At 56.6% G+C, this 22525-nt stretch overlaps 1 protein-coding gene across 1 annotated transcript in view; it reads right to left on the bottom strand.

Moving 5' to 3' along the window:
* Positions 1-8: 8 nt before the first annotated feature.
* The window catches only part of LOC122371011 (BMP-binding endothelial regulator protein-like), a 35237-nt gene continuing 12720 nt past the window's right edge, over positions 9-22525 (bottom strand). Inside the window, exons 4-14 of the mRNA XM_043347049.1 lie at positions 14207-14315; positions 10525-10637; positions 7537-7786; positions 7013-7266; positions 6502-6675; positions 5875-6045; positions 5530-5680; positions 2953-3132; positions 2432-2603; positions 1925-2055; positions 9-1572 (exon numbers count right to left, since the gene is read on the bottom strand). Of these exons, the coding sequence (XP_043202984.1) occupies positions 1379-1572; positions 1925-2055; positions 2432-2603; positions 2953-3132; positions 5530-5680; positions 5875-6045; positions 6502-6675; positions 7013-7266; positions 7537-7786; positions 10525-10637; positions 14207-14315 (1899 nt within the window). The 3' untranslated portion in view covers positions 9-1378. The remainder of the gene's footprint in view (positions 1573-1924; positions 2056-2431; positions 2604-2952; positions 3133-5529; positions 5681-5874; positions 6046-6501; positions 6676-7012; positions 7267-7536; positions 7787-10524; positions 10638-14206; positions 14316-22525) is intronic.

The following is a 22525-nucleotide window of genomic DNA, read 5'->3' as shown; positions in this document are numbered from 1 at the left end:
CAACAATATTTCTTACTCTCATTTAATATGCATTGAGATCAGCAAACAAAATTATATACAAAATGGGTGCACATAACAATGCGGAGATAAATACAGTTACAAAAATATGAGTACGGGTCCGCTATGGACTCGGGCTGGCGACACACAAAGAGCTCGCTGGCAGGCATTGCACGTGGCGCTGGCGGCCGGCGGGTCACAGCGGCACCTTGACCTGACCCTGACCTCTGACCTGTCCGGCCGGCGCTCAGAAAACATGGCAGCACTGTCAACGCGGCTCCACGAATAACACACAGATGTATGGTCACAGACGCTTCGGAACACGCCAGTCATGATTTGAATGCGACAAATTTCGGCTTGACGCGGCCATGAAAAGAATGATGGGCGATGTTCTCTGCATAGATATACGCATGAAGCAGCTGCCTTGGATGTTTGAAACGTGAGGTTTAAAACTGCAACGAACAACATCAAAACACATGAAGACTCGTTAACGCGATGCCACTCCAGCTCAGCTCCACAGCTGTGTCATGCCCAGCATGCCTCGAGCACGGGTCCCTCAGCTCGACCGTCGCAGCGGTCACTCACACATGGCCGCCTCCATCGAGGCCTGTCCCAATATGGCCGCCTTGTCCAACTGAGATCGCGCAGCGGCGGCGGTAGCCGGGGCGTGCCCAGCTCGCGCCCGTTTGACTAGGTTAGCAGACAAGTCCCGCCGGGTATGTCCACCACAACACAACACCACCCTCCCCGGGACGCCAGGGCGCCTCCAACCAGGGCTTCCGAAAGGCCACCGAAACACCAGGATGTCACAGTCTGCAGTCCTCATCAGAAGCTGACGATAAAGAGCGTGTAAGCGCTGCTTTCAACTGCTGGTCGGACCGATCATCCCGTCTCGCGACTATCTCGCGCCTCTGCCGTCTCGCCGCCGGTACTACCGTTCCGGGCGAGCTCAGAATACTGTGTTTGTTCGATCGCGGCCGCGGCCCGCCGGCGCCGCTCAACTTTTCTCCCCTTCACCGGCGCTAACGGCAGCGGCGTGCGGTGGCGGAGGCAACAGCAACAACGCAACGGCACGGCACAGGCGGGCGGCGAAACACATCAGTAACAGTGCCGACTATCACAATAGCGTCCCGAGCAGGAACAACCGCGTCTGGCTGTGCGCGACTCTCTCTCTCTCTCTCTCTCTCTCTCTCTCTCTCTCTCTCTCTCTCTCTCTCTCTCTCTCTCTCTCTCTCTCTCTCTCTCTCTCTCTCTCTCTCTCTCTCTCTCTCGCGTCCTTCTCTCCTATCCTGTTCCTGAACGGGCGTCCTGCCGGTCTCGGCGTCACACACAGCCTCTACGGACCGCCGGCGGGCGGGCGGGCGGACGGCGGCACGCCAGGCTACCGGTTCGGGCACAGCATCGGAGGCACGCAGACGCCCCGGTGCAGCAGGGTACCCTCGGGGCACACACAGCCCGGCTGGCACTGCACGTCTGCCGAGCACAACTCCGCCGGCGGCTCCGGCACTGCGCAGCTCGGCTGGCAGGGGCTGCGACAGGCCACGTAGCGCGCGCCCGTCGGGCAGCGACGGTGCACTGTGGACAACCAGAGAGGGGCGTTAGACACGGGACGCTGGAAGCACGGGGGATTCGGACGCGGGAATCAAGACACCAAAGCATGATAGACTGCATAGTCTGGTAGTGCAATTGGGGCTGCATTCGCACGTTTTCACTCATAAAGAAGCGGAGAGGAATAGACAGTGACTATGGCGTAAAACTTGTGTTGCATCTCAGCTTTAAAATATCGATGAATTGAGCCTGAACACCTGCACCTTAATCGTGAGGGCTGGGAGCAACAGGAGCGTTCAGTGCCCAGGCTACACCACAGCGACCTCTGGCAGCTCACAAAGTACGTATGCAGCCGCCGCGCCACCTGTCTCATCCTCACCTGCACAGTCTGTCCCCTCCAGCCAGTCGACGAAGACGCCCTTGCGCTGACAGTCGTGCGCGTAGGCCGTCATCGCCTCGCAGTAGCAGCTGCGCTTGTGGTCGCACTCGCACATATCCTGGACGCAGGACCTGAGGGGAGGGTACAGGTGGGTTAGTCACCGCCGCAGCGTCGTCACCGTCACCGCTCTCAGTCACCGCCGCCCGCCCACCGACCGCGAGGGGCGGGTACTCACACAACCAAGGGCGGCACACCGCCAAAGATGGTCCCGTTCGGGCAGATATCTTCCCGCCTGTGACTCAACCCCCGATAGTGATCTTCCCATGTGACTCATGTCACCTCACGACAGTCCCCACCTCACGGCGCGAGCAGCTCGGCGACGTGCCCGGCCGACACCGCCCCAGATAGCACCATTTTTAGTCCATTTCCAGTCAAATTACGTGGCCGCTCGCTCGTATATCGCGCCGAAATCGGTCACCCTCGGCGACACCGAGCGCGTTGACTCACTTGAAGTACGACGCCGGGTGAACCTTGGCGTGGCAGCCGGCGAACAGTGGAGACTTGAGCCGGTTACACTGGCGGACAGCGTTGGCCCGAGAGGCGCGGTCTTTGCAGGACGGCTGCCGCTTACGGTTCTTCCGAGACTTGCGCCGCGAGCCTGCCGAACACCGCGAGCGACCTAGAAAGGTAAAGAAAACGGTTAGCTTCGCGGAACTGACAAACAGAAACTGACTGGTGGTAAGGTAAGGGTAAGGGTACATTACACGTCAATTAGGTACAGTTCAGTTCTTCCGTCTACATATTTGTAAATAAACTCCGCAAAAGTGCGCAGCATAAATATTGATAATTGATATACATAGTAGCCCTGGAGCACATCATATTTACCCGTATTGCCATCCGAATACCACCATTAGCTCACTAAATAGGCATTCAAAGTCCACCAAAACTCGAGTATGATCTCTTCTACCCTTCCTATTTCCTACTTCAACCCCCCACCAGAACTACCGTATCCAACCCTCGCTCCTCACCTCCGATTCTCCAGGAGCGGCCGAAGCGGCGCGCGCTGCGCACCCGTTTGCCCCTCTTGGTGGTGAAATCGTCCGAACGGACGCCGTTGTAGTTGCCGCACAGGCCGCACATTTTGTTCTTGTAGCTGGGTGGCACCTTGACCTGCAGGAAGCTGTCTCCGTCCCACGTTACGCGAACACCTGAGGACGGAGGGCAGGGCAGGGGCTGGTCAGAGGCGCGGTGCAGCTAATGAAGAGATTACAGTCGATTGCACGCGGCGTAGTACTTAATTAGCAATAATTAAGACGTGCTGACATCACGGTGTGTGACGCAGCATCAGTCTGCGGCGGAACTGCGGTTTGCTGCAGGTCAAAATGTAGACGGTACGGCACATAGCTTACATTGCAGGACACGTTGCAGAGATATTGGCCCGATAGCGTTCGTCCGTAATGTGCACGATGCTTTACAATATTGCCAAACTTGTAACATCGCATTCTTGTAAAACAAGAAAGAAATCAGGAACCTGAATCTAGGTCGTAAATAAAGCCTGCGGGTTGCTATACCGTAACGTCAAATCTCAGTTGTTAGAAGACTATATCGGATTTCCTACAACGCAACACAGATCACCATTTCGGGGCTCGCATTGCTTGCAACACGTCTATATGTCTGACTACACCCAGCCCTAGGAACTCAGCCATCCTGTGACTTGTGAGTCTGTATCCACTAGAAGGTGGGCACTGGACAGAGCCCCACCGTCGGCCGGTCCCTGACCCCCACCGCTGACCGGCAGGATAAGTAGTTCGAACGCCGACCGCAGCAGCTGTCGCACCCCCTCTCCTCCCCTCCCCTCCCGTCCGTCTGCCGTGCCGCTATCGCCCTCCATCGCCGAATGGTAGCCGATATTGTAAAGCGATTATGGCGATACGATCTGGCGGGGTTCACCAGTGCGGCGCTCACACGGCAGTGGCAGACGAAAAACGGCGTGTCTTTTTCCCGGCACTAATGCAGCTCAGCGGCCGCCGGGTGCCGCAGCAAAGCAGCTCGAGCAGAAGGAAAACAGGTGGCCTGACACTTTCCCGACCGAGGTTTTGGGGCGGATAGTTTTTGTCTCTTTGTGGTGAAAGAAACTGAGAAAACTGAGTTAAAGATAGCCAGGATGGGCTGAGGGCTCATGTTGTGATGTGTTGTGCATTGATTTTTCGGCACCGCAATTTCTTGTTAATCATTTCTTTTTCATCCAAAACAATCATGCCACTTGAAATGAATGATAGTAAAATAACAACTAGCAATCAAAAACGACATTAGTTGACGGACATTCCTGATGACCCGGAGACCACCGATGAAAAATCGGTGGCGCCCTCCTCCGCCCTGCCTATCACTCCTGCATTCCCCTCCAAATTTGCCGGCGTCGGAATGCTGGTCCGTGGGCCGGCTGGCCGCCAAATATTTGTCCGGTCGATGGCGATTGCCGCCTGTCGCCGATAGTGGTACGGTTCGAGCTGCGACCACCCGGTAAACCGGGCTGGGCAGAGTTGGACAGAGCGCAGAGCTACGAGGGATGGGAGGATGGCGAGAGCGCGAGAGGGACGCGACACGAAGAGGGAGTGTCGTGAAGTGATAGGGTTACATAAAATCCGTCCCAAATGCTTATCACATTGTCGATGGGAGACGGTGGACCCGTGCAAGACGACGGGCGGATATCCCGTGACTCAACTACATCCACGCCCCGTCCATCAGAGCACGAGCGAGAGCGACCCCTCTCTGCTGCTCGATGACAGATCAGTACAGGACTCGGCTCTCCGCAGCACTATCGGAACAGCAGTCAGCTCCCGTGTTACGGACCGGCGAACATCGCTCAACCACGCCCAGCGACAGCGCCCGCCTCATACAACTGGATCAACAACTCTGCCGAGCGTTACGCCTCTCCTGTCCAATCCATGCAGCTCACGGGTTATGTAAGAGGCATGAGGTGAGGTGGTATGATAAACAAAAACATCATTCGAGATATTATGATGCTCAGCTTGAGAATCCAGTTGATGTATACTTACATTCTCAGTCTTTTTAGATAGAATTCGGGTCCCTTTCCCTCGCTGCTCCAGTTCCGTTTATAGCGCAGACCCACATTCGAACAGAAGCCACTCTGCGGCCGTAGTCCTGCCTCAGCCGCCGGCTCAACACTGTTCGACTTGACCCGGCACCCGTTCCATAATTCAGGTCCCGCATTAGCGCTCCAGTGGCCGCGACAGTCGCTCGACTGTCCCCATAAACACCGCTGACCGGTCGCCCAGGGGTCGGCTGCCGACCGACTCCGGCTCGGCGCATCGCTAATCGGCCGTCCGCGGCGGCCGCGTCGGCCGTTAACGTCGGGCGCTGTTCAGTAAGGTGTGTGGACGGCACCCGGCAGAGACAGCCGCCGGCCGCCCCGGGCGGCTCTCGACGGCACGCGGTCGCCAATACCGGGTAATCTGCCGGTCAGAGGGACCTGTCGACCGCCACCGGGCGCCGGCGGGCGCAGCCGTTTCTCAGCCGGACAGACGGCCAGCAGCGGCGCGCACAGTTTACGAGCGTTGCATCAGCCGACCGTTCAGCTCACTCACCGATGGCCACCAGCTTCAGGACCACGTTGAAGTTGTCGGTCGGGTCCTGGTAGATGATGGCATGGTCCATCTCCACGAACGGCAGCTCCTCGAAGCGGCCATTCACCTTGACGCGGCCCTTCTGACGGAGTGAGATGCGCAGACCGCCCGCCTGAGAAGGGGACAAGGGGACAGATTAGCATGGGCTTGTCCATATACGGCGACAGAAATAGACACACACAAAAAAGAAAAATGAAGCAGTGAAACGCAAATCGTCTTAGTTAATAGGCAGAAACAAGGAATTCGTAAAAAACTTGTTTCGCCACCGTATCCCGCCGCAGCATTCTTACAGATATCCCGCCGTACCTTGATGCTGACGGATCGGGTCCAGCTGAAGAAGCGGCTCTTGCGCGCGTCATTATTGACGCGGACGGAGAAGGAGCGGTCAGCGCAGTCCTTGGCCAGCACGTACTTGCAGGTGCCCTGGTAGTTGTAGATCTTGCCGTCGAACGTGTTATAATGCGGGTCACCGAAGACCTGCGGGAAGACCGTCCCGGTCGTGTCAGAGACATGGCGACACGGCGCATACATTTGCATCCGCACGCGGCGGCGCGCGGCCTGCATGCGAATGACGACAATAAACTGGTGTAGCAGCTCACACGGGCCCGTCACATTTATTGCCCGCGCTGGAGACAGACTACTAAAGCCGAAATGCTCGGTGGATGACCGTTGTAGGTGGTTGAAATCTGCAACGTCACTTTAGTGCTCACTGTAACATCCTCATCGCAACAAGCTGCATCATTTTTTAGCAGCTTCGGTCCCTAGCTGCATGTCCTGTCCTCGTTATAGGCAAACGCATTCCAGTCTCTACTGTAATCACGCTTTATATTCAATCTACATTGCCCTAAGTTCACAGTAGAAACACTGCATGACCTTTCACATTTTATCCACCACCTCCCTTATCCCCCCTCCTCTTCCCACCCTATCACTCACCGTACACACGGCGTCATCTTCGACGCACTGTTCGCAGCACTGTCCGGTGAGCTTGGCGGCGTGGTGACCCGGCGGACAGGTCATGTTCCGGTCGCACCGCTCCAGCTCGCAGTCGATCTGACCGTCGTTACACACACACTTGGTGCACGAGTTCAGCTTGAACGTGCTGCCGTCCTGAGAGAGCAGATAGAAACAGTTACATGTAGGATGGAAAACAACATGTCAACACATGTTCGCCCGCTGCAACGTCATTAACGTACTGTGGACTTGTTGCTCCAAAATGCTTTGCCAGTGATGCATTTTATTTTGTATTATAGCTATAACGGAAAGTAAGTAGCAATCGCGACTGTGTTTAATTGTCTTAGCGGAAACAATCCCTCAAATGCCAAACATGTCTTGGCATTTGAGGGATGAAACAACATGTCTAGATAAAATCCGATAGCGCTATACGCACCACGGACCAACGACCAGCCCTCCCCTCCCCTCTCCCCAGCACAGTTCAGCTACTCACCTGGTACGTTTGTCCGGCGTACCGGCAGACGCGCCGGACGCGCTCTGGCCGCCGGCAGACGGGGCAGCAGCGGTCCGGACTGTACACCTGGTGCACCAGCGGACACGCCAGCTCCGGGCAGCTCTGGCGCGCGCACACGCTCGTCGAGCCCTGGCACGAGCACTGAGTGCACGGGTCCAACGTGAAGTTCTGGCCGGCCGAGAAGCGCCGCTTGCCCATCACGCAGCCGTCGCTGGGCTTGATCCGACGCGTGCCTGCCGGCCGGGGAGGGCGGGTGTCACTTGGGGGCGGGGTCGGGGGACACCGACGCCCGTACACAAATATGGATGTTGGGTCTACATATATCTGTGTAAGGTAATTATCAGCTGCCTAAATATGTGTCCTACAAGATAAATCAACACTTGAACGTGGATATACCCTCGAGCTAAATACAAGCTGATCATATTTAACAACCATTGCAATCTTATCCGTTCACCACATCCGATCGCCAAGCATCCTTCAGCATCGTTCCGCACCGTTCTTACCTTTGCAGCGCGGGCAGCACTGGCCCTGGTCTCGCACCGTCTTGGACGCGGGACAGGAGAGCGCCGGACATACGCGTTTGCTGCAGCTCTGGGTGCCGTTCCGGTCGCACTGACAGGTCATGCACGGGTCACTGCGCGGCGTGAGCTGTTCGCCGGGCGCGATCACCTGGCCGGAGAGCAGACAGCTGGGACAGCGCGGGCAGCACTCGCCCGGCGCCGGCGGCAGCGGGTTGGCGCACGGCGTGTGACACTGAAAATACAGGACAGAGGGCCGGGGAGGTCAGATACAGGGACAGGTCATATAGGGGAGAGGAGGTCGCTCGGCAGCGGGCTAGTCGGTCAGCTCGAGCGCAGGGGTCTAGCTGGAAGGTTCGGTCGGGTAGCATTGAGTGGGCGCCGGGCGGTGACATTTGATTGGATCTCAATCTTGTAAGTACAAATCCACCAGGTGTGAGTTGCGGAAAACGGCGTCACAAAAAGGGAATGCGATCACACGTGTGTTGTTTGCCTGCCAAGGTTGACATATTCGCGAGGCCCCATTCACACGATTGTCGACACGTTGAAACGAAACGAATAATTAATAGGTCAAACAACAGCTTTAGGTGCCATTGTCGTCATCTCGGTAGCTGTTTTACACATAAAAACGGATCAAATGCCGCATCAGTAGTGTGCTGCGGGGGAGAAAGTGGTGCAGAAAACTCCGGAAACTCCTGTTCGGAGGTGTCGCCTACAAGGCGGCTCACGGAAACAGACAGGGAAGGCCGCGTCAAAAACACAACTGCAGCATCTAAACTGCTGTACGAGAACATGTTGAAAAGGCCGTGCACTGACGAGTCTTTGGTGGGATCCCTGTTCTTGTGGCAATGCAATGCCATGAAACTATCGGGAAAACAAGAACATCCCAGTGTCCAAATAGAGTTGCAATGGCTTACTTTCACCACAACACACTGTCAGCAAGCTCTTAAACGGATTCCGAAAGATAAACACCATGTTCTCAGGAAGGCAGCCAAAAAGTACCTAGGGTGCAACGTATAGCAGTGACATGGCAATTGGAAATAATAGATTCACTTGTCACTTAGTATGTCACGTAGCTATAACACACAATGATGTGTTAGCAGGCACAGCTTCACCGTGTAGGCATAGCATCCACCCATACTAAAAAGTTACGCAACGTTGAAGAAATAAGTACCTACCTGAGCCCGTAACACAAACTTTGAGTACTGCTTTGCTTGTAAAGAACAACCGCTTATTAAGATGACCTTGCAAAGCATGCATACGTGTTAAGCAAATGAGCCTATTCGTCATCCGATATGGCAGAAATGCCCCCAATTTGGCAACAACCAGTACCGATAAAAGCGGACCACTATAGACCCAAGGCTATCACCTAGCAGTGTGGCACCTAGCACGTACGGGCCGCATTCCTTACCCCGCCCAATCACCCCCCCCCCCCGTCCTGACAGGTGCACATGCCAATGGCGCCCGAGCTGCATTTCTTCCAAACTCCTGAAGACGCGGCGCGGCGGCCGGGTAGGTAAACCGGCAGCGTCCATGTATAATTCAGCAGCAGATCGGCCGGCCTTGCACGTAACGGACACCGGACCACCTGCCAAGGCCGTGACGATCGGCGGCGCGGCGGCGGCTAATTCGGCGCCCTGCTGTCAATGTCCGCTACCGGACCGAGCGGCCACCGCCCGGCGTCGACCCGCTGCCACACCGTCCGCAACCTAACCGTCCACCGCACCCGGCACCAAACCAGACAGAGGCCAGACCGTCTGCCTACCGTCCACAGTTGGTGGCCCGCTACCAGACCACACTGTCCACCTGACATTACACCTTGACCGCCCGGTACAGTGATAGATGCTGAAACTCGCGGCGGGCTGTGCTCAAGGCGTTCCATTTTCTTTTCTGCATGAAAACGACTTCATTTTTAGCTCATCGGAAAGGTACACACTTTATATTGTCACGCCTCTGTTTCCGGACATGGGTTTCTTTTCACAAACTGCAGACATACGCAGTAGTGAATAGCGTGTTGAAGTGATGTTATGACGGGTGAGTTCCTTGCAATAGGGTGAGAATCCTGGATTTTCTGGCAGGTAGATGTAAGGTCATAGCTGAATGGCTCAGACTGCTGATTTATGTGATAATCCCGGAGTAAAAGTGCCGACACGACTGAGCTCTTTGATCGGGGCGCCCTCCAGAGCGCGAGGTCTTTGTCGGACATTTCCCGCCCACGTCTCACCAAACGGCGCCCGCCTGCCCACCGGAAACCGCAATCCCCTTGACCCACCACAGCGCAAACGGCTCTTTCATGAAGTCACTGAGACCTTCCGAGATTTACAACAACCATCAAACACCATTTTCCCGCTCGCAGACTGTCTCCGCCACTTTTCTCCAATCACAGTCAGTCAAATTTGTTATTTGCAATAACCCTACCGAAAAAGATCCACCGACACAATGCCTTTAACAGCCCTCTTCCGACGACCTTCAGTTTTCACTCTGGCTCTGCTACCGGAAACCGCCGTATTCCCAGCGAGTTTTGGGGATTACGAGACAGCCGCCGTCGCGATACATCTAACATGTCGCGTCGGCGCCGCGGCGGGCGTCTTTGACGACCCCCTTCACCGGCTAACAGTCCACTCCGGAACCGGGGGGCCCCGCTTCCGCCCCCCCCCCCCCCACCCCCCACCCCGAGCAGTGTCCCGCGAGGATCAACATAGCTGCTCCACTAGCCGAGACATTCCTAGACTCGACTAGAACCCGACGACATCCCTGAGCGGATCAGACGATCAGATACATTTCCGAGCTGGCAGGGCGAGCCTGTCGCCTCTCGTCTCTTGTCGGGCGCCTCAGACGATCACATCATCGCAGCCCGAGTCCCGTATCTCCGAGAGCGCGCCTCTGGGACTGTCTCACAGCCGTATCTCACAGCTCCATTCTCACACAGTGCTCTCGCCCTCCCTTGATTCCCTTCTCACAGCGCTATCTTACCTTCACCGTGGACTGGGTGATGACGCCGCTAAAGCAGTGATTGACCCGGCACGGGTCGGAGGGCTCCGGCCACTCGTCGCCCTCCTTGTGCGCGCCATCGGGCGTCGTACACCCTGCAGACAGACACACAAACAGCGTCAGACACAGAGCTGCGCGTTCGCCCAGAGGCGCGTGATTGTTCGACGCGCCGATCGTACAATCAATAAAACGGTCCATTAATCATGTCATGGGTTTGTTAACCAGATCAATCACGCGGGAGTTTGTTTGAAGTTTGCTGGTTCATAATTCATTTATTAGCAACGTTTTCGAACGACGTTTTTAGACTACATGATAAATGAATTGATGTATTATCAATGTGTTGATCAAACTACCGTATCTATGATACAAAAATGACATTTAGGTACGCTGAGGTATGTGATGGACCGATATAAAACGTCAACCGGGTGGGTCAAACGGCTTTTGCTCGGCAGCTGAACCCTATTTTCCCCAACGGAGGACCCACAAGCGGCTTCGGTCTCGGCGAATAAACAGACAATTGATTATCATCATTCACGTATCCCAATATACACTGCCATCGACACCGGGTGGTCATATCGAGACATGGAACCGCCTGCCAGCCATAAACCTCCCGGAGCTGACAGGTGAATAATACCGTTCAGATACCATCACCGTGTCGCCTCGCTAAAAAAGCAATTACACTGTGAGAATCGCCTAGGAATTTCCCTAACCGGAGCACATGGAATTGAGATCTGGCGCACATCGCACACTCGTATATACCGGCATATCTAGCTCTGGGATCACGGCTCACCAGGCACGGGCGCTTCCAGCGACAGACGAACGTCATCTCCGTGAGAGTTCACGGCGGACGGAGCTGGGGCTAGGCGTAGCTGGGGAGCCAGGGGAGTATATCGCCGAGAATCTCGCTTATTGCCGTGAGGAGCCACTGGGGGTGACTACCGACTCCAATCACTCGTTACCGCCCCGCCGCCTGAGGACGGCCCTGCAGTCCCGGTCCCGGTCGAGACGACATGCGCCGAGGAAATACGCCGAATGACTACACCGCGAACACAGATCTGCGCCAGATACGCCGGCCGACGGCGTCACTTCCTCCACAATCGGCGACAATCGCTGTACGACGACCGACGGCGGCCGACGGTCGAGGCGTCCTGCTGAACACCACGCCTGTTTCCATGGCAACTTTTCACCGGAAACACGCGGTCTGCAAGCGATTCGCTGCAGCAAAAACAGGTGCAGACAAACCCAGCCGACGCGATGAATGGCAGATTGGTATAGGCGATTATACAGTGATCGATGCGGTTCATTCGAAAACGATCTATGAGAACGTACCCGCACAGTACCAGGAAACAGAAGTCCCCTGAACAGTGTAACTCCAGCAGCAAAGGCGGTGAGGTCAAGAGACACGGGAAAATGATTTCTTATTGATGGATAGTCGATACGGAACATTTCTCCGCTAATCGCCGGGCGTTTCGCGAAACGCAGTTCAAAAATGACAGCCAGACGGTGCACTGGTTCTGTTGATGATATCAATCCCAAATCTGTACGCACCGGCTATGAAAATTTGGCAAAGTGATGAATAGTTTGGTGAAGAAAAGCCCAGCTTAAATATCCATTTAGCTGCAGCAGCGATATAGACATATGACAGTTTGCACGGAAGAATGCTAAAACCTGTAGTTCCACAGATCTCTATAATTGTGCACATTCATATAAGAAAATCCTTATGATCCCTTTCACTCTACCTTGAAAACGTCAACCTCCCTTATTCCAGAAACCTTTAGCCATTTACCCCATCACCAGTAAACGGTAATAACCGTCACACAGCTGGGACGGGCCACAGGCACGCGGCCGGTTCCCCTGATCGTCAGACCGCACCCCTCGTCGGCATGCGGCTCCCACATAACGTTCAGACGCTCCCGGACACAGGTCCAGTGGCTCCCACGTGCGGATGGCCCCGGCGACCGCTCACAGTTCGACGGTCGGCACTTCACCAGCGGCCTGTGGTCAGGAGTGCGCTGCGCATGACCCTTCTTTGCCTGGTGGCTAAAAGGCCGACGGGGAGGGCGAAATCGAACAAACGGTCAGAGGAAATTTGAAGGAGTTGGGACTTTCAGGGCTGATCGAACCGATATCGGAGGAAGGGCGGGTCGAGGGCGTTCGAGGCCGGTATGCCGAGAGGTCGAGCTTGGTCGACCGGTCGTGAAGAAGTCGAACTCGACCCGGGGAGGTCGGACTCGGCCAGGGAGAGGTCGGGGGCGGCCGCCGGTCTGTAATTGTGGCCGCGCTCCACGGCCAGGTCGGCGGGTCAGACGCTGGCAGCGGGCGCCCCGCCCTGCGGAACCCATCCTGCAGTTAGGGCCGGTCGCTAATACGGGTCCGGCGCGCTCCACCGGCGACCCGGCGACCTCTGCTCAGGCGCCGCACCGCGCCGACCTCGGCGGGAGAGGGCGGCAGCAGATACCAGCCCGGTGAAGGAGAACCGGGCATAACAAAGGAGGGGGTGACTTACAAGCTACATAGGCCATTAGCAGAGTTATCAAAGACAGTGAGCCAATTGCAGCAAGCTTTTTCTTATATCAATAAACTGTCGATGCGTCGCTTTAGACCACAATGTCATCGGCCATTAAAACATGTTTTCATCTGTTTCCCGCAACAGTTCCTCGATCAACTTGTATGGCAGAAATCAGGGTGACGGTAACTGAAAAAGACCAAAGCATACAATCTGTTTGCTTTCATGCGGTAACTGAAATCACCTTTCCGATGAATGCGGAAGTTTACCAATAGCATTCATATCGGATCGATGTTTTGAAAGAACATGAGGAAACGACCGCTTTGAGATCACGATTACTCAGCATCTTTACGTTATCTGCACTTCCAGGCACCATACCTGCGTCATCACAGCAAATGCCGAGAAACTAGGACAAATGTCGACCTAGAGTTAGCCACTACCATCTTCAGGGCCGCTCCCCAGCAAAAGGGCGTGTTCACACGAGGTATCCAATGTGGCCGAACAATTTACGACCGTCCAAAACTAGCCGAACAAGCGAGCGCCGATATCGCTCTTACATCACACGGCACAGATTCCGAACACTAAAAATCGGGCGCCGGTAACACCAGTATACGGGCTGCGGTATTCGAGACCACATATCTGTCACACCCTCTCCGAAATATCAACGACTGTCGCCGCCGTCAAAGGACGTCAGAACACGCCAAAAATCGCGTACCGAGCGCCGTGCACGCCAGACATCCATTTGACGTGCTATTCACATAACAGTACTGCACGGAGCGCGAACGGAAGGCGTCGGCGGCTGCCCGGACCACTCCCAGACGAACAACGCACGCATCGAACAAGTGTCATTACAAGAGAGAAAAAACGGCGCTGGCCGAATCTACGCTGTGTTACAGACCCGCGCCCATGAGCTCAATCGGTCTGCCTTCTGAGGACAGGCGGTCTTAGGAGAGATGCAGTCACCAACCTAACAATCGAACATCTTAACTGGTTGGGACTTATGTGTTGAGCCAGCAACACAGCATCACACACCAGACACCAAACAGCAGACGGACGAGACAACTTGCGATCACCGTGACAAAGTGGACTATGTAGGAAGCAGACCCACACCAGACAGTCCACCAAAATCTAATCCAGAGACAGTTGTCACGGACCCACCTTTGCACTGTTCGCAGCAGGAGTCGGGCCGAATGCGCTGACCGAGCAGCAGTAGGTGGCACGTTTTGGTCATGTCGCACCGCTCGTGGTCACATATGACCAGTCCGTCCTGGGAAACAGAGGGTGAGGATCGGTCAGTAAAACCATACAGGTAGGCACTGTCAGTACGAATGTGTAAGTACGGCCCACACATGCATGTTGCATGGCCCATCACACTTGTCTGTTGCACTCCTACTCGTTCAGTCGCCCTCCAAGGTGTGGCTGTGACCGGGTCGAGGTGGGGCGGGGCACGGTCGGCTCGGGTCAGCACTGACGTCACAGGTCAGCCCAGGTCACGGTGATTCGGCACAGGATAACGACAGGGCGCGGCTGACCCCCGGGAGTCACCGTACCACAGTGACGTCACACTGACGTCACTGACGAGGCCGCTGCACGGCCGGCAAGGCCTCCGCCGGGGTTCACAGAACGGCTCCGACGTGTCATGCCTCATGAATGTGCCGGGTAAACAAGTATCGATTTGCAATTATCCTTATATGGCGCGAGCCTCACCCACGGAGAATAGCTCAACCCCACTTCCGCGATGCATTGCAAGAGGCCAGTTACTATGAAAATTCCTCCCGCGGTGTCTGTACATGACTAAACAGATGGGTAATGCAGGTATCTAATTACATTACGATGATAGTTACACATGATAAGCCCATAAGTTTAGAACCGCAACCAATTTACTGCCTAGATTAGCCTGTCTACAAATTGAGCTCGGCTTTACCAGCACGGCGGTGCGTGCGTCGATTTTGCCCATTTGTGTTGATGGCCGCATGCCACATTTATGAGGTGGCCTATCGCCGTGCCAGAGTCCGTCTCAAACACGCAGGCGACCCACCCTGTCACCTACGGCAGGGCGGATCCCATGCCAAAAACGACGACCACACCGCGCGCGAGCACCGAATCCCATGAGGAAAGTGATCGAACCAGGGGGAAAAGTGTCGCCTTATCGCCGCTGTGGGGATGTTTTTACACCCGTGTGACGGCTGGACGACGACACGCCGTTGGTGGGTGTCAGCACACACCCATCAATCAGTCGCGGTGGGACGGTTGAGCGCGCACTGGCGCGTAAGGTGACACGGTACACGTCAGAGCGGTGGGTGGTGACAGTGTGACACCACCTACATCAGTGTGACGCAGCCCATGTCACTGAGGCGGCCCACGTCACCGTGATGACCCCACGTCAGTGCGCCTTTCTGCGTCAATGCCGGTCAGCCAGTGTCACCCTAGTCACCCTCACCGGCCGCTGCCCTTTGACACGCCATCGCCCAAGGGGCGATCCAGCCGCAATGGCACCGGGGCCAGTTCAACGGTCCAGAAATGATAAACCCCAGACCATCAGCCGCAAATGTGCGTCATAATGTAAAAAGCAGTGAAATGTATCATCCTTTCAGAAAAGTGCGCACAGGTGGCGAACATCGTCACTTTTGTGACGTGGGCAACGACATGCGTCACTGCTAAGCAGGAACGTCAACCTGCATACCTACGTCCGGTCATAGTCCACGGTACCCAGCTGTCCATTCAGGCCACTAACCACAATTAGCACCTCCTCAGTGACCAGCGCACCACTCCACATACCGTCCCGTCACCACGGCGCGCGTGTCAAATTCCTCGGCACCAATCACCATAGCCACTCCCCCGAGCCAGCTTCGGCCAACAAGGTCGCAAAGCATGAGCCAGCGCCGGCCCAAAAGCCCTTCCACGAACAGTCCGGAGATGGCCCGCCGTCCACTGGACCGGGTCGGGTCGGGTCGGAGGGCTGGGTAGCATCGTGGTGACGAAACCCAGAGCCGCATACCACCGTGCCGAGCAGCGCCCATACGGCGGGCCACCACCGCGAGCAGCAGGGAGCAGTGCACGGGCGAGGCCGTATCAGCGCCCGTGCAGACGAGACACGGGCCGCCACGTCACGTCACATCACGCTACATCAGTCACATCAGTCACGTCACACGATAATCGGTTCATAACGACCGGATGACGACGGAGCGTGAGACGACCTTCCCGAGATAGCAGAGCGGCCGGAGGAGCTACATCACGTGATCACCCACATCCGTCGCCGCTGGGGTCACGTGACGCGCTCTCGGCGCGGCGGCGACATTCCTGGCGCGGTATCAGAGCGCCGCGGGCGGACGGTGGACGGACGGCGACACCTGAGAGAGCACGAGCCGGTGCGGTCAGCCGGCGGCGCGGCGGGCCAACGACCGAGACACCGGCCGGTGAGCGCGAGCGCGCTGTCACCGTCAACGGCCGGCAAAAGCGCTGCCACTGTGCTGGTGTTGCTGTCAATGTGACCGTCACTGTGACTGTCAACGCCACCGTCAGTGTTACTGTCACAGTCACTGTTACCACTGAGGTCGCTGTCAACCGGTCACCGATGTCACCACTGTCACTCCGTCAGCCTCTGTCATCTCTGTCACCTTCACCATCACTATGTTGCAGGCACTTTAGAAAATCAGTCATTTTGTAAAATGCCTAGGCATTTTACAAAAAGACGGCTGTTTGAAAAATGACTGAACGCAACCAGACTTTTTTTTTTAAATGGCTAGCCATTTTACAAAATGACTTGGCATTTTGCAAAATGCCTGACCAGCATGGAACGTAGATCCCACTACAGATACTATGGCCAACAGTTTTTGGACGTCTTCCTATACCCTATAGGTACGTGTTCAGCCTGTAGCTGATCGATTTGAAGCTCTGTGCTGACGACAATGCTGAGTAACGACCAGGTTGAGTTGCAGACTCGGCTGTAGCATATAAAGCATGGTTTAGTTAACGCTTTAAAAACTCCCAAGTACATCAACGCCGTTCATGTTCTGCCTGAAACTAGACCTAACAAAACCAGCCGGAGACCGGCCCTGGTCAATAGGCAGGCCCGGTTGATGTACAATTACATGTAAACGAATGAGTGTAGTCTTTGTTTGATTGTGCCATTACGGACAAAACTGCATTATGTATTTGGACATTAAAAACGCGTTCGAATTTAATTATAATTTCCCACTCCTTCTCTCTCATCCTCACATTTTAACACGCGCAGTGGAAGGGGGGGGCGGATTCCGCCCACCCCTCCTGTTTTTCGCTAATAACTCGCGCCGCAAGCATGATATTAATGTGAAATTTTGGCTACCTGTCCAGAATTGAACTGCGGATCTTCTCGTGCAAGAAATAAGAAAATCAGGTCACAACTTTTCTTGTAATAGCGATGTAAAGTCAAACATCCTGCCGCCGCGGCGGCGCGAATCATCAGGTCGCTTGGCGTAGGACGAGAGCGTTGGTTTCAGAAGACACTAACGCCTAAGTGTGCGGGATCGAATCCTCGCGACCTCTAATAGTTTTACAGATACAGGCCGGCATAGGGCCAGTCATTTGTTGACGCTCCAGATCGATCATTTTAAATCCAGCAGCGTCGCTGACGTGGGGGTTGGTAATGTCGCGAGCCTGCACTTCTCAAAATAGAGGTAGGTATGGAATTCCCACTGCTGGACTCGTATCTACAACACGCTGCTCAGTCATTTTGTAAAATGGCTAGGAATTTTGTAAAATGCCTAGGCAAAATGCCTAGGCATTTTACAAAATGACTGATTTTCTCAAGTGCCTGCAACAACTATATCTGGGACGGTAGGACTGTCCAATGTCCATCCAGTCCACCAGCTGACCGCGGCGACGCTCATCGCTCTCACCAGATCTGCAGATTCCATACGACCTATGCACCTAACTATACACGTTGCATGCAGTTGTCACAAACAGCTGGGCGTGAGCAGATTTGTGGACGAAGGTTGAGTTCGGAGCGTGTGTCCAATGTTTACATGACACGTGGGCCGTCTGCAAGCAGCATTGCATCCTTTTCTAGCACTCTGCTCGTTTTGGCGGGCTGCACCGCCGTGTGTCCGCGTTCCTGTGTCGCTATTTTGACCCTCCGTGGCATTCTGACCGTATATGGGCCGTTCTGGGCGTATCTGCAGAGTTGTGCCGCGGAGGGTGGGGCTGTCACTGGCGTCTCCGCGGGCCCGGGCGGTGAGTGACGGTCCGTTTCCCGGAGCCGGCTGGACGCCCGTCTGGGCCGCGCCCGGGGAGCTGCAGCAGCCCTCCCCTCTGAGCTCCGGCAGCTCTGGCGGCCTGTCGCCGGGCGCGGCGCCGCACCTGCCTCCGCGGCGGCGTCACGTGCAGGCTGCAGCCGGCCGGCCAGCGCGCGCTATGGCCTTCCCAAGCACGCGAGGGGCCTTGTCGGGATGTGTCTTCTCACCGGGTCCGCGACCCGACCACCAGGGGTTTCCAAACTTCTCGGACCCGGTCACCGTATGGCACCGCCACTTATCCCACTCCCACCCAGCCGTAATCATCTGCTAAAGACATCTTAAGTCGAGTCGCACTGAAAGTAGCCCTATTGGCCGACAGACCGCCCTCCCGATCACCACGAGATCCCGGTCACATCACCCGATCACCGCGCCCAAACACGCCACGTTGAGCGCCCCACGCCGGTAGCGAGGCCCGCCTGCATGCTGTGACGTCGGTATAATAGTGGTGAGGCGTCAGAGCGAGCCGTTGCAGCGGTCACCGCCTCACCGGCGTCGGAGCGCCGGGTGACGCCCGCAGTCCAGCGGGACACGGACGGAACCGATCACCGGCCGGGGTTACCTACTCAGTCGTAGGATCGACCCGGCTGGGTCACCGACATATCAACGAGCTATGTCCGAGCATGGACACTGAGCGGCTTCCACGCCCACTCGCAGTCATTAGCAATGCATGTAGCGACAAATCGACCAGGATCGACTGTCATTTGGCATTAGTTGTGGCATTGTCCAGCGGTGCCAGCACTCGGCGCCGGCGGCGGCGGCGGCGCGACCAACCGGTTTGTTGACTGTGTCAGCTCATGTCGCGTGTTCGAGCCCGCTATCTGGCTACATAATGTCCACTGCCCATGTATGTCTGTGTCATCTCTGTTGACTCACAATACCACCTGGTCGGGCGCCAGCCGTCTGCAGGCGCGTCTGTTTAACCGCAGCTCCACGCCTTCACAAAGTTTCCTCTCAGCCCGCGCCAGCTCACAGAATCATCCAGTCGCACCTTTCCTGGAGGCCCGCGCTTCGGCTGCGCTTCTCCGAACAAGCAGCGTTCCACAACACACGAGGCGTCTGGGAGAGCGGTATTTAAGACGCGCCCCAGCTGTAGCGATGAGACCCCGTCGACGCAGAGAGCACAAAAAGGTCACTGTTTGATTACTCTGTGCAGCAACGCACCCCACTCCGCGCCGTCAGACCAACCGACCGACCGGGCAGAGGCGTGCAGCATTTATCCGAGAGAGAGAGAGAGAGAGAGAGAGAGAGAGAGAGAGAGAGAGAGAGAGAGAGAGAGAGAGAGAGAGAGAGAGAGAGAGAGAGACGGCCGCTCTCCGAGTCTCGGAGGTGTTATTCTCCGTCAGAGCCGAAGATAAACTCTCGGTCAGCCGGCCCCACCCTGAGGCAGACGGTTGCAGCTCCGGTACGCCACAGAACGCTCTCGGTCGGTCCTTTGTCCCCTCTTCCCAGACACGGCCGCCAGCCGCGCCGTTTACCTTAGCACGGCAGCTAGGCAGACTGTATTTACACGGCGCTTCAACACACCTAGGGCCTGTGTCATGCATAGAAACGTATCGAACTACGCAGGTAGGAATTATTTGGTACAGTGGATGGCAAACGAGCTCAAAAAGAGAACAGAACTAAGTTGTGCATTTAACTACTGTGAAGACAGCACAAGGCTTTCGCAGTTTGCCCTTGGCACCTCGATAAAACGATAAAACTAGACACCGTAGGAATGTCGATAGCCGTCTATGACGTAGGCCCACGGTGAGAGGAGATCGTCGAAGTCGTCGCGACGGTCTGTGTTTGCCGTTGGCGCAGTGTTGAGTCTGCCGACCGACAGCGGGCTGCCACTGCGCCACAAACGGGCCGGGTTCAAACGCGCCGCACAGTGGGCCCGGTGCGCGGCGCGCCGCACATGACACGCGCCGCCCGTCGATATTATTGTCGGCTGGGGCTGCAGCGGTGTCATTAGCGAGCCGACAGACGCAGCGCCGCCGCCGGCGCCGCCTCAGAGCCGCCCGCCGTGTCAACCGACTCCTTCACCGTGTGTTTGCACTTGTTAGCCGCCCCCTGTGTGCCCTCCGCTCGCCGAGAGTGTGTATGCAGACGCGGCGACGGCACATGCTACTTTCATTACACAAGTATTTGCACTTGTTAAGTGGGTCCGCGTCTGGCGACATTCGAGCGGCGCCTGTCCGCCGCCCGGCCTGCCGGATGTTTACACGGCGTACAATCAAGGCTCGTTAGGTGCGGCGTGCCATTGCGCATAGTTTCGGGCACTGCACGGCTGCCGGGTCGCCAGACCGCCGCGCTGGACGGGGCGGGGCTGAGACTGAGCAGTGGCGGGCTGGTGGGGCGCTGGAGCAGCACCAGCAGTGTGTCAGTGACCTGCGGCCGATCCTGGCAGCCCGCCGGCACCCTCTGCCCGGCGGTAGACCGGGCAGACTGGGGCCGCGCAGTCTGACCACTCGGACCGGCCCACCGGCTCCCGCTCTGAATACAAATCGGCCGCTGTCAGACCGTGATGGACGAATAACTATTCGGATCACCGATCGGGGCGGCGGCCAGCGGCCACCATTCATCCATCAGTCAAAACACGGGGACATAAATAACGCCGCCTCGCAGCGGCACTCAGAGCGGGGACAGGGTGGCTCGCGCGCGCCGCCGACCTCACGGCCGTGATTAATGAAGTGTGGCGCCGACCGCGGCTTTTTGCGGCCGGACAGCTGTGGCAGAGGGGACGGCTCGACTGCTCACTCTCAGAATAGCCCGTCCGCTATGTTCTCCGTAGCGAAAAACGGCACGGCCGAGCGATCCGCAGGTGTTTTATCCGACCGCAGCCAGGTCAAAACTGGCCTCCAGTTGACGCACCGTCAGGAAAGGAAAGATTACATTTTTGTTGATGTGTCATCACGTACACAAAAGTTCACAGCTGTCATTCGCAGCGTGCATGGAATTTTCAGGCCGAGCGGTAAATAGACGGCAACGCTCGTCATTTTCAGGTGCACGGGAAGCCCTTTCAGTAACATTGTAAATAAAATGCAACTGAAGTCACACAATTAAGCTGGCACAACGAGCTTCACATTGGCACAGCAAAAACGCAGTCACTCGCATTCCACAAATACATCGTTCATAACGATATGGTTTCCTCAACACTCTAATTAAGAAAGACGTCCAAACAAGTTAACAAGACCAGCAAATCCATGTTATCCATTCCACAAACGAAAACCCTCCACCCCCCCCCCTCCCTCCTGGCTGGGTGCTGCCCCGTCCCCAGGAGCCCTGTCGCCTGCGGGCGGTTAGTTTACGCGGCGCTTTTGGGCTGTCGCCGCAGTGTCTCCGCCAGAACAGAGCTGCACAGCCCTCACCGACCCCGTGCAGACTAAACAGCAGGGGCGACGACAGCCGCAAAGAGCCTCCCGACATCCCGGGAGAGAGTCGTTCAGCGACCGCAGACACCACGGCTCGGCGTGGTAACCACGGCCGGGACACCCGTGACACCGCGCCAAGCCGCCTCCCTCCCGTGAGGTCATCCCCGGACGGTGCACCGGCCTCCGAACTGTGTCAAGCGTTCGGTCGGCCTGCAGAGCTGTCCAGGTCGTTTGGCCGATCGTAAAACTCCCCCAGGTCTGTTCTGTCGGCATCTGCAGACCCCATACCTAAAACTCCTAACCGCTGTCTGAAACTGGAACCGTCTTCAAACCAAAACACCGGCCAAGTCCTCTGATGATCTGGATAAACCCGCTCGGTTTAGTCTACAGGCGGGCAGGTAAAACCCCGACGACCACCGGGGACAAAGGCAGACGATTGTGGCCGGCGTGAGACAGTCGCGGCGTGCGGCGCGGCCGTTCCCGCGACCTCGCCGCTCTCGTCGAGACGCGCCGTGATGGCCGCTTCCCACGCGGCCGGTCCGGTGTCACCATGGTCGCCGCGCCGGCACCGCCGCCGGCCGGCTGACTGACGACTAACGAGAGCAGGAAATACTGATGTCAACGGACGGACGGCTCCGCCCGCGGCCCGGCTGTTTGGAGGAGACTGATGGGCCTGTGACATGAGCGGACGGGCGCGGCCGGCTCCGCCCCCGGGCAGGTAACACCGCCGACCTGCGGTCTGCGCCTGGGAACGAAACTACATACTGACGACAGGGCTAACGACACCGGGCGGCGCGTAGGACAAAGGAGGGCGACCGTAAATACGGAGCTATCGAAAGTCCGGCGAAACT

The sequence above is a fragment of the Amphibalanus amphitrite genome, unplaced genomic scaffold, assembly GCF_019059575.1.
Source record: "Amphibalanus amphitrite isolate SeventyFive unplaced genomic scaffold, NRLGWU_Aamphi_draft 000035F_arrow, whole genome shotgun sequence".
Lineage (NCBI taxonomy): Eukaryota > Metazoa > Arthropoda > Thecostraca > Balanomorpha > Balanidae > Amphibalanus > Amphibalanus amphitrite.
The sequence above is the reverse complement of the archived record's forward strand: the minus strand, read 5'-3'. Positions and strand labels throughout refer to the sequence as shown.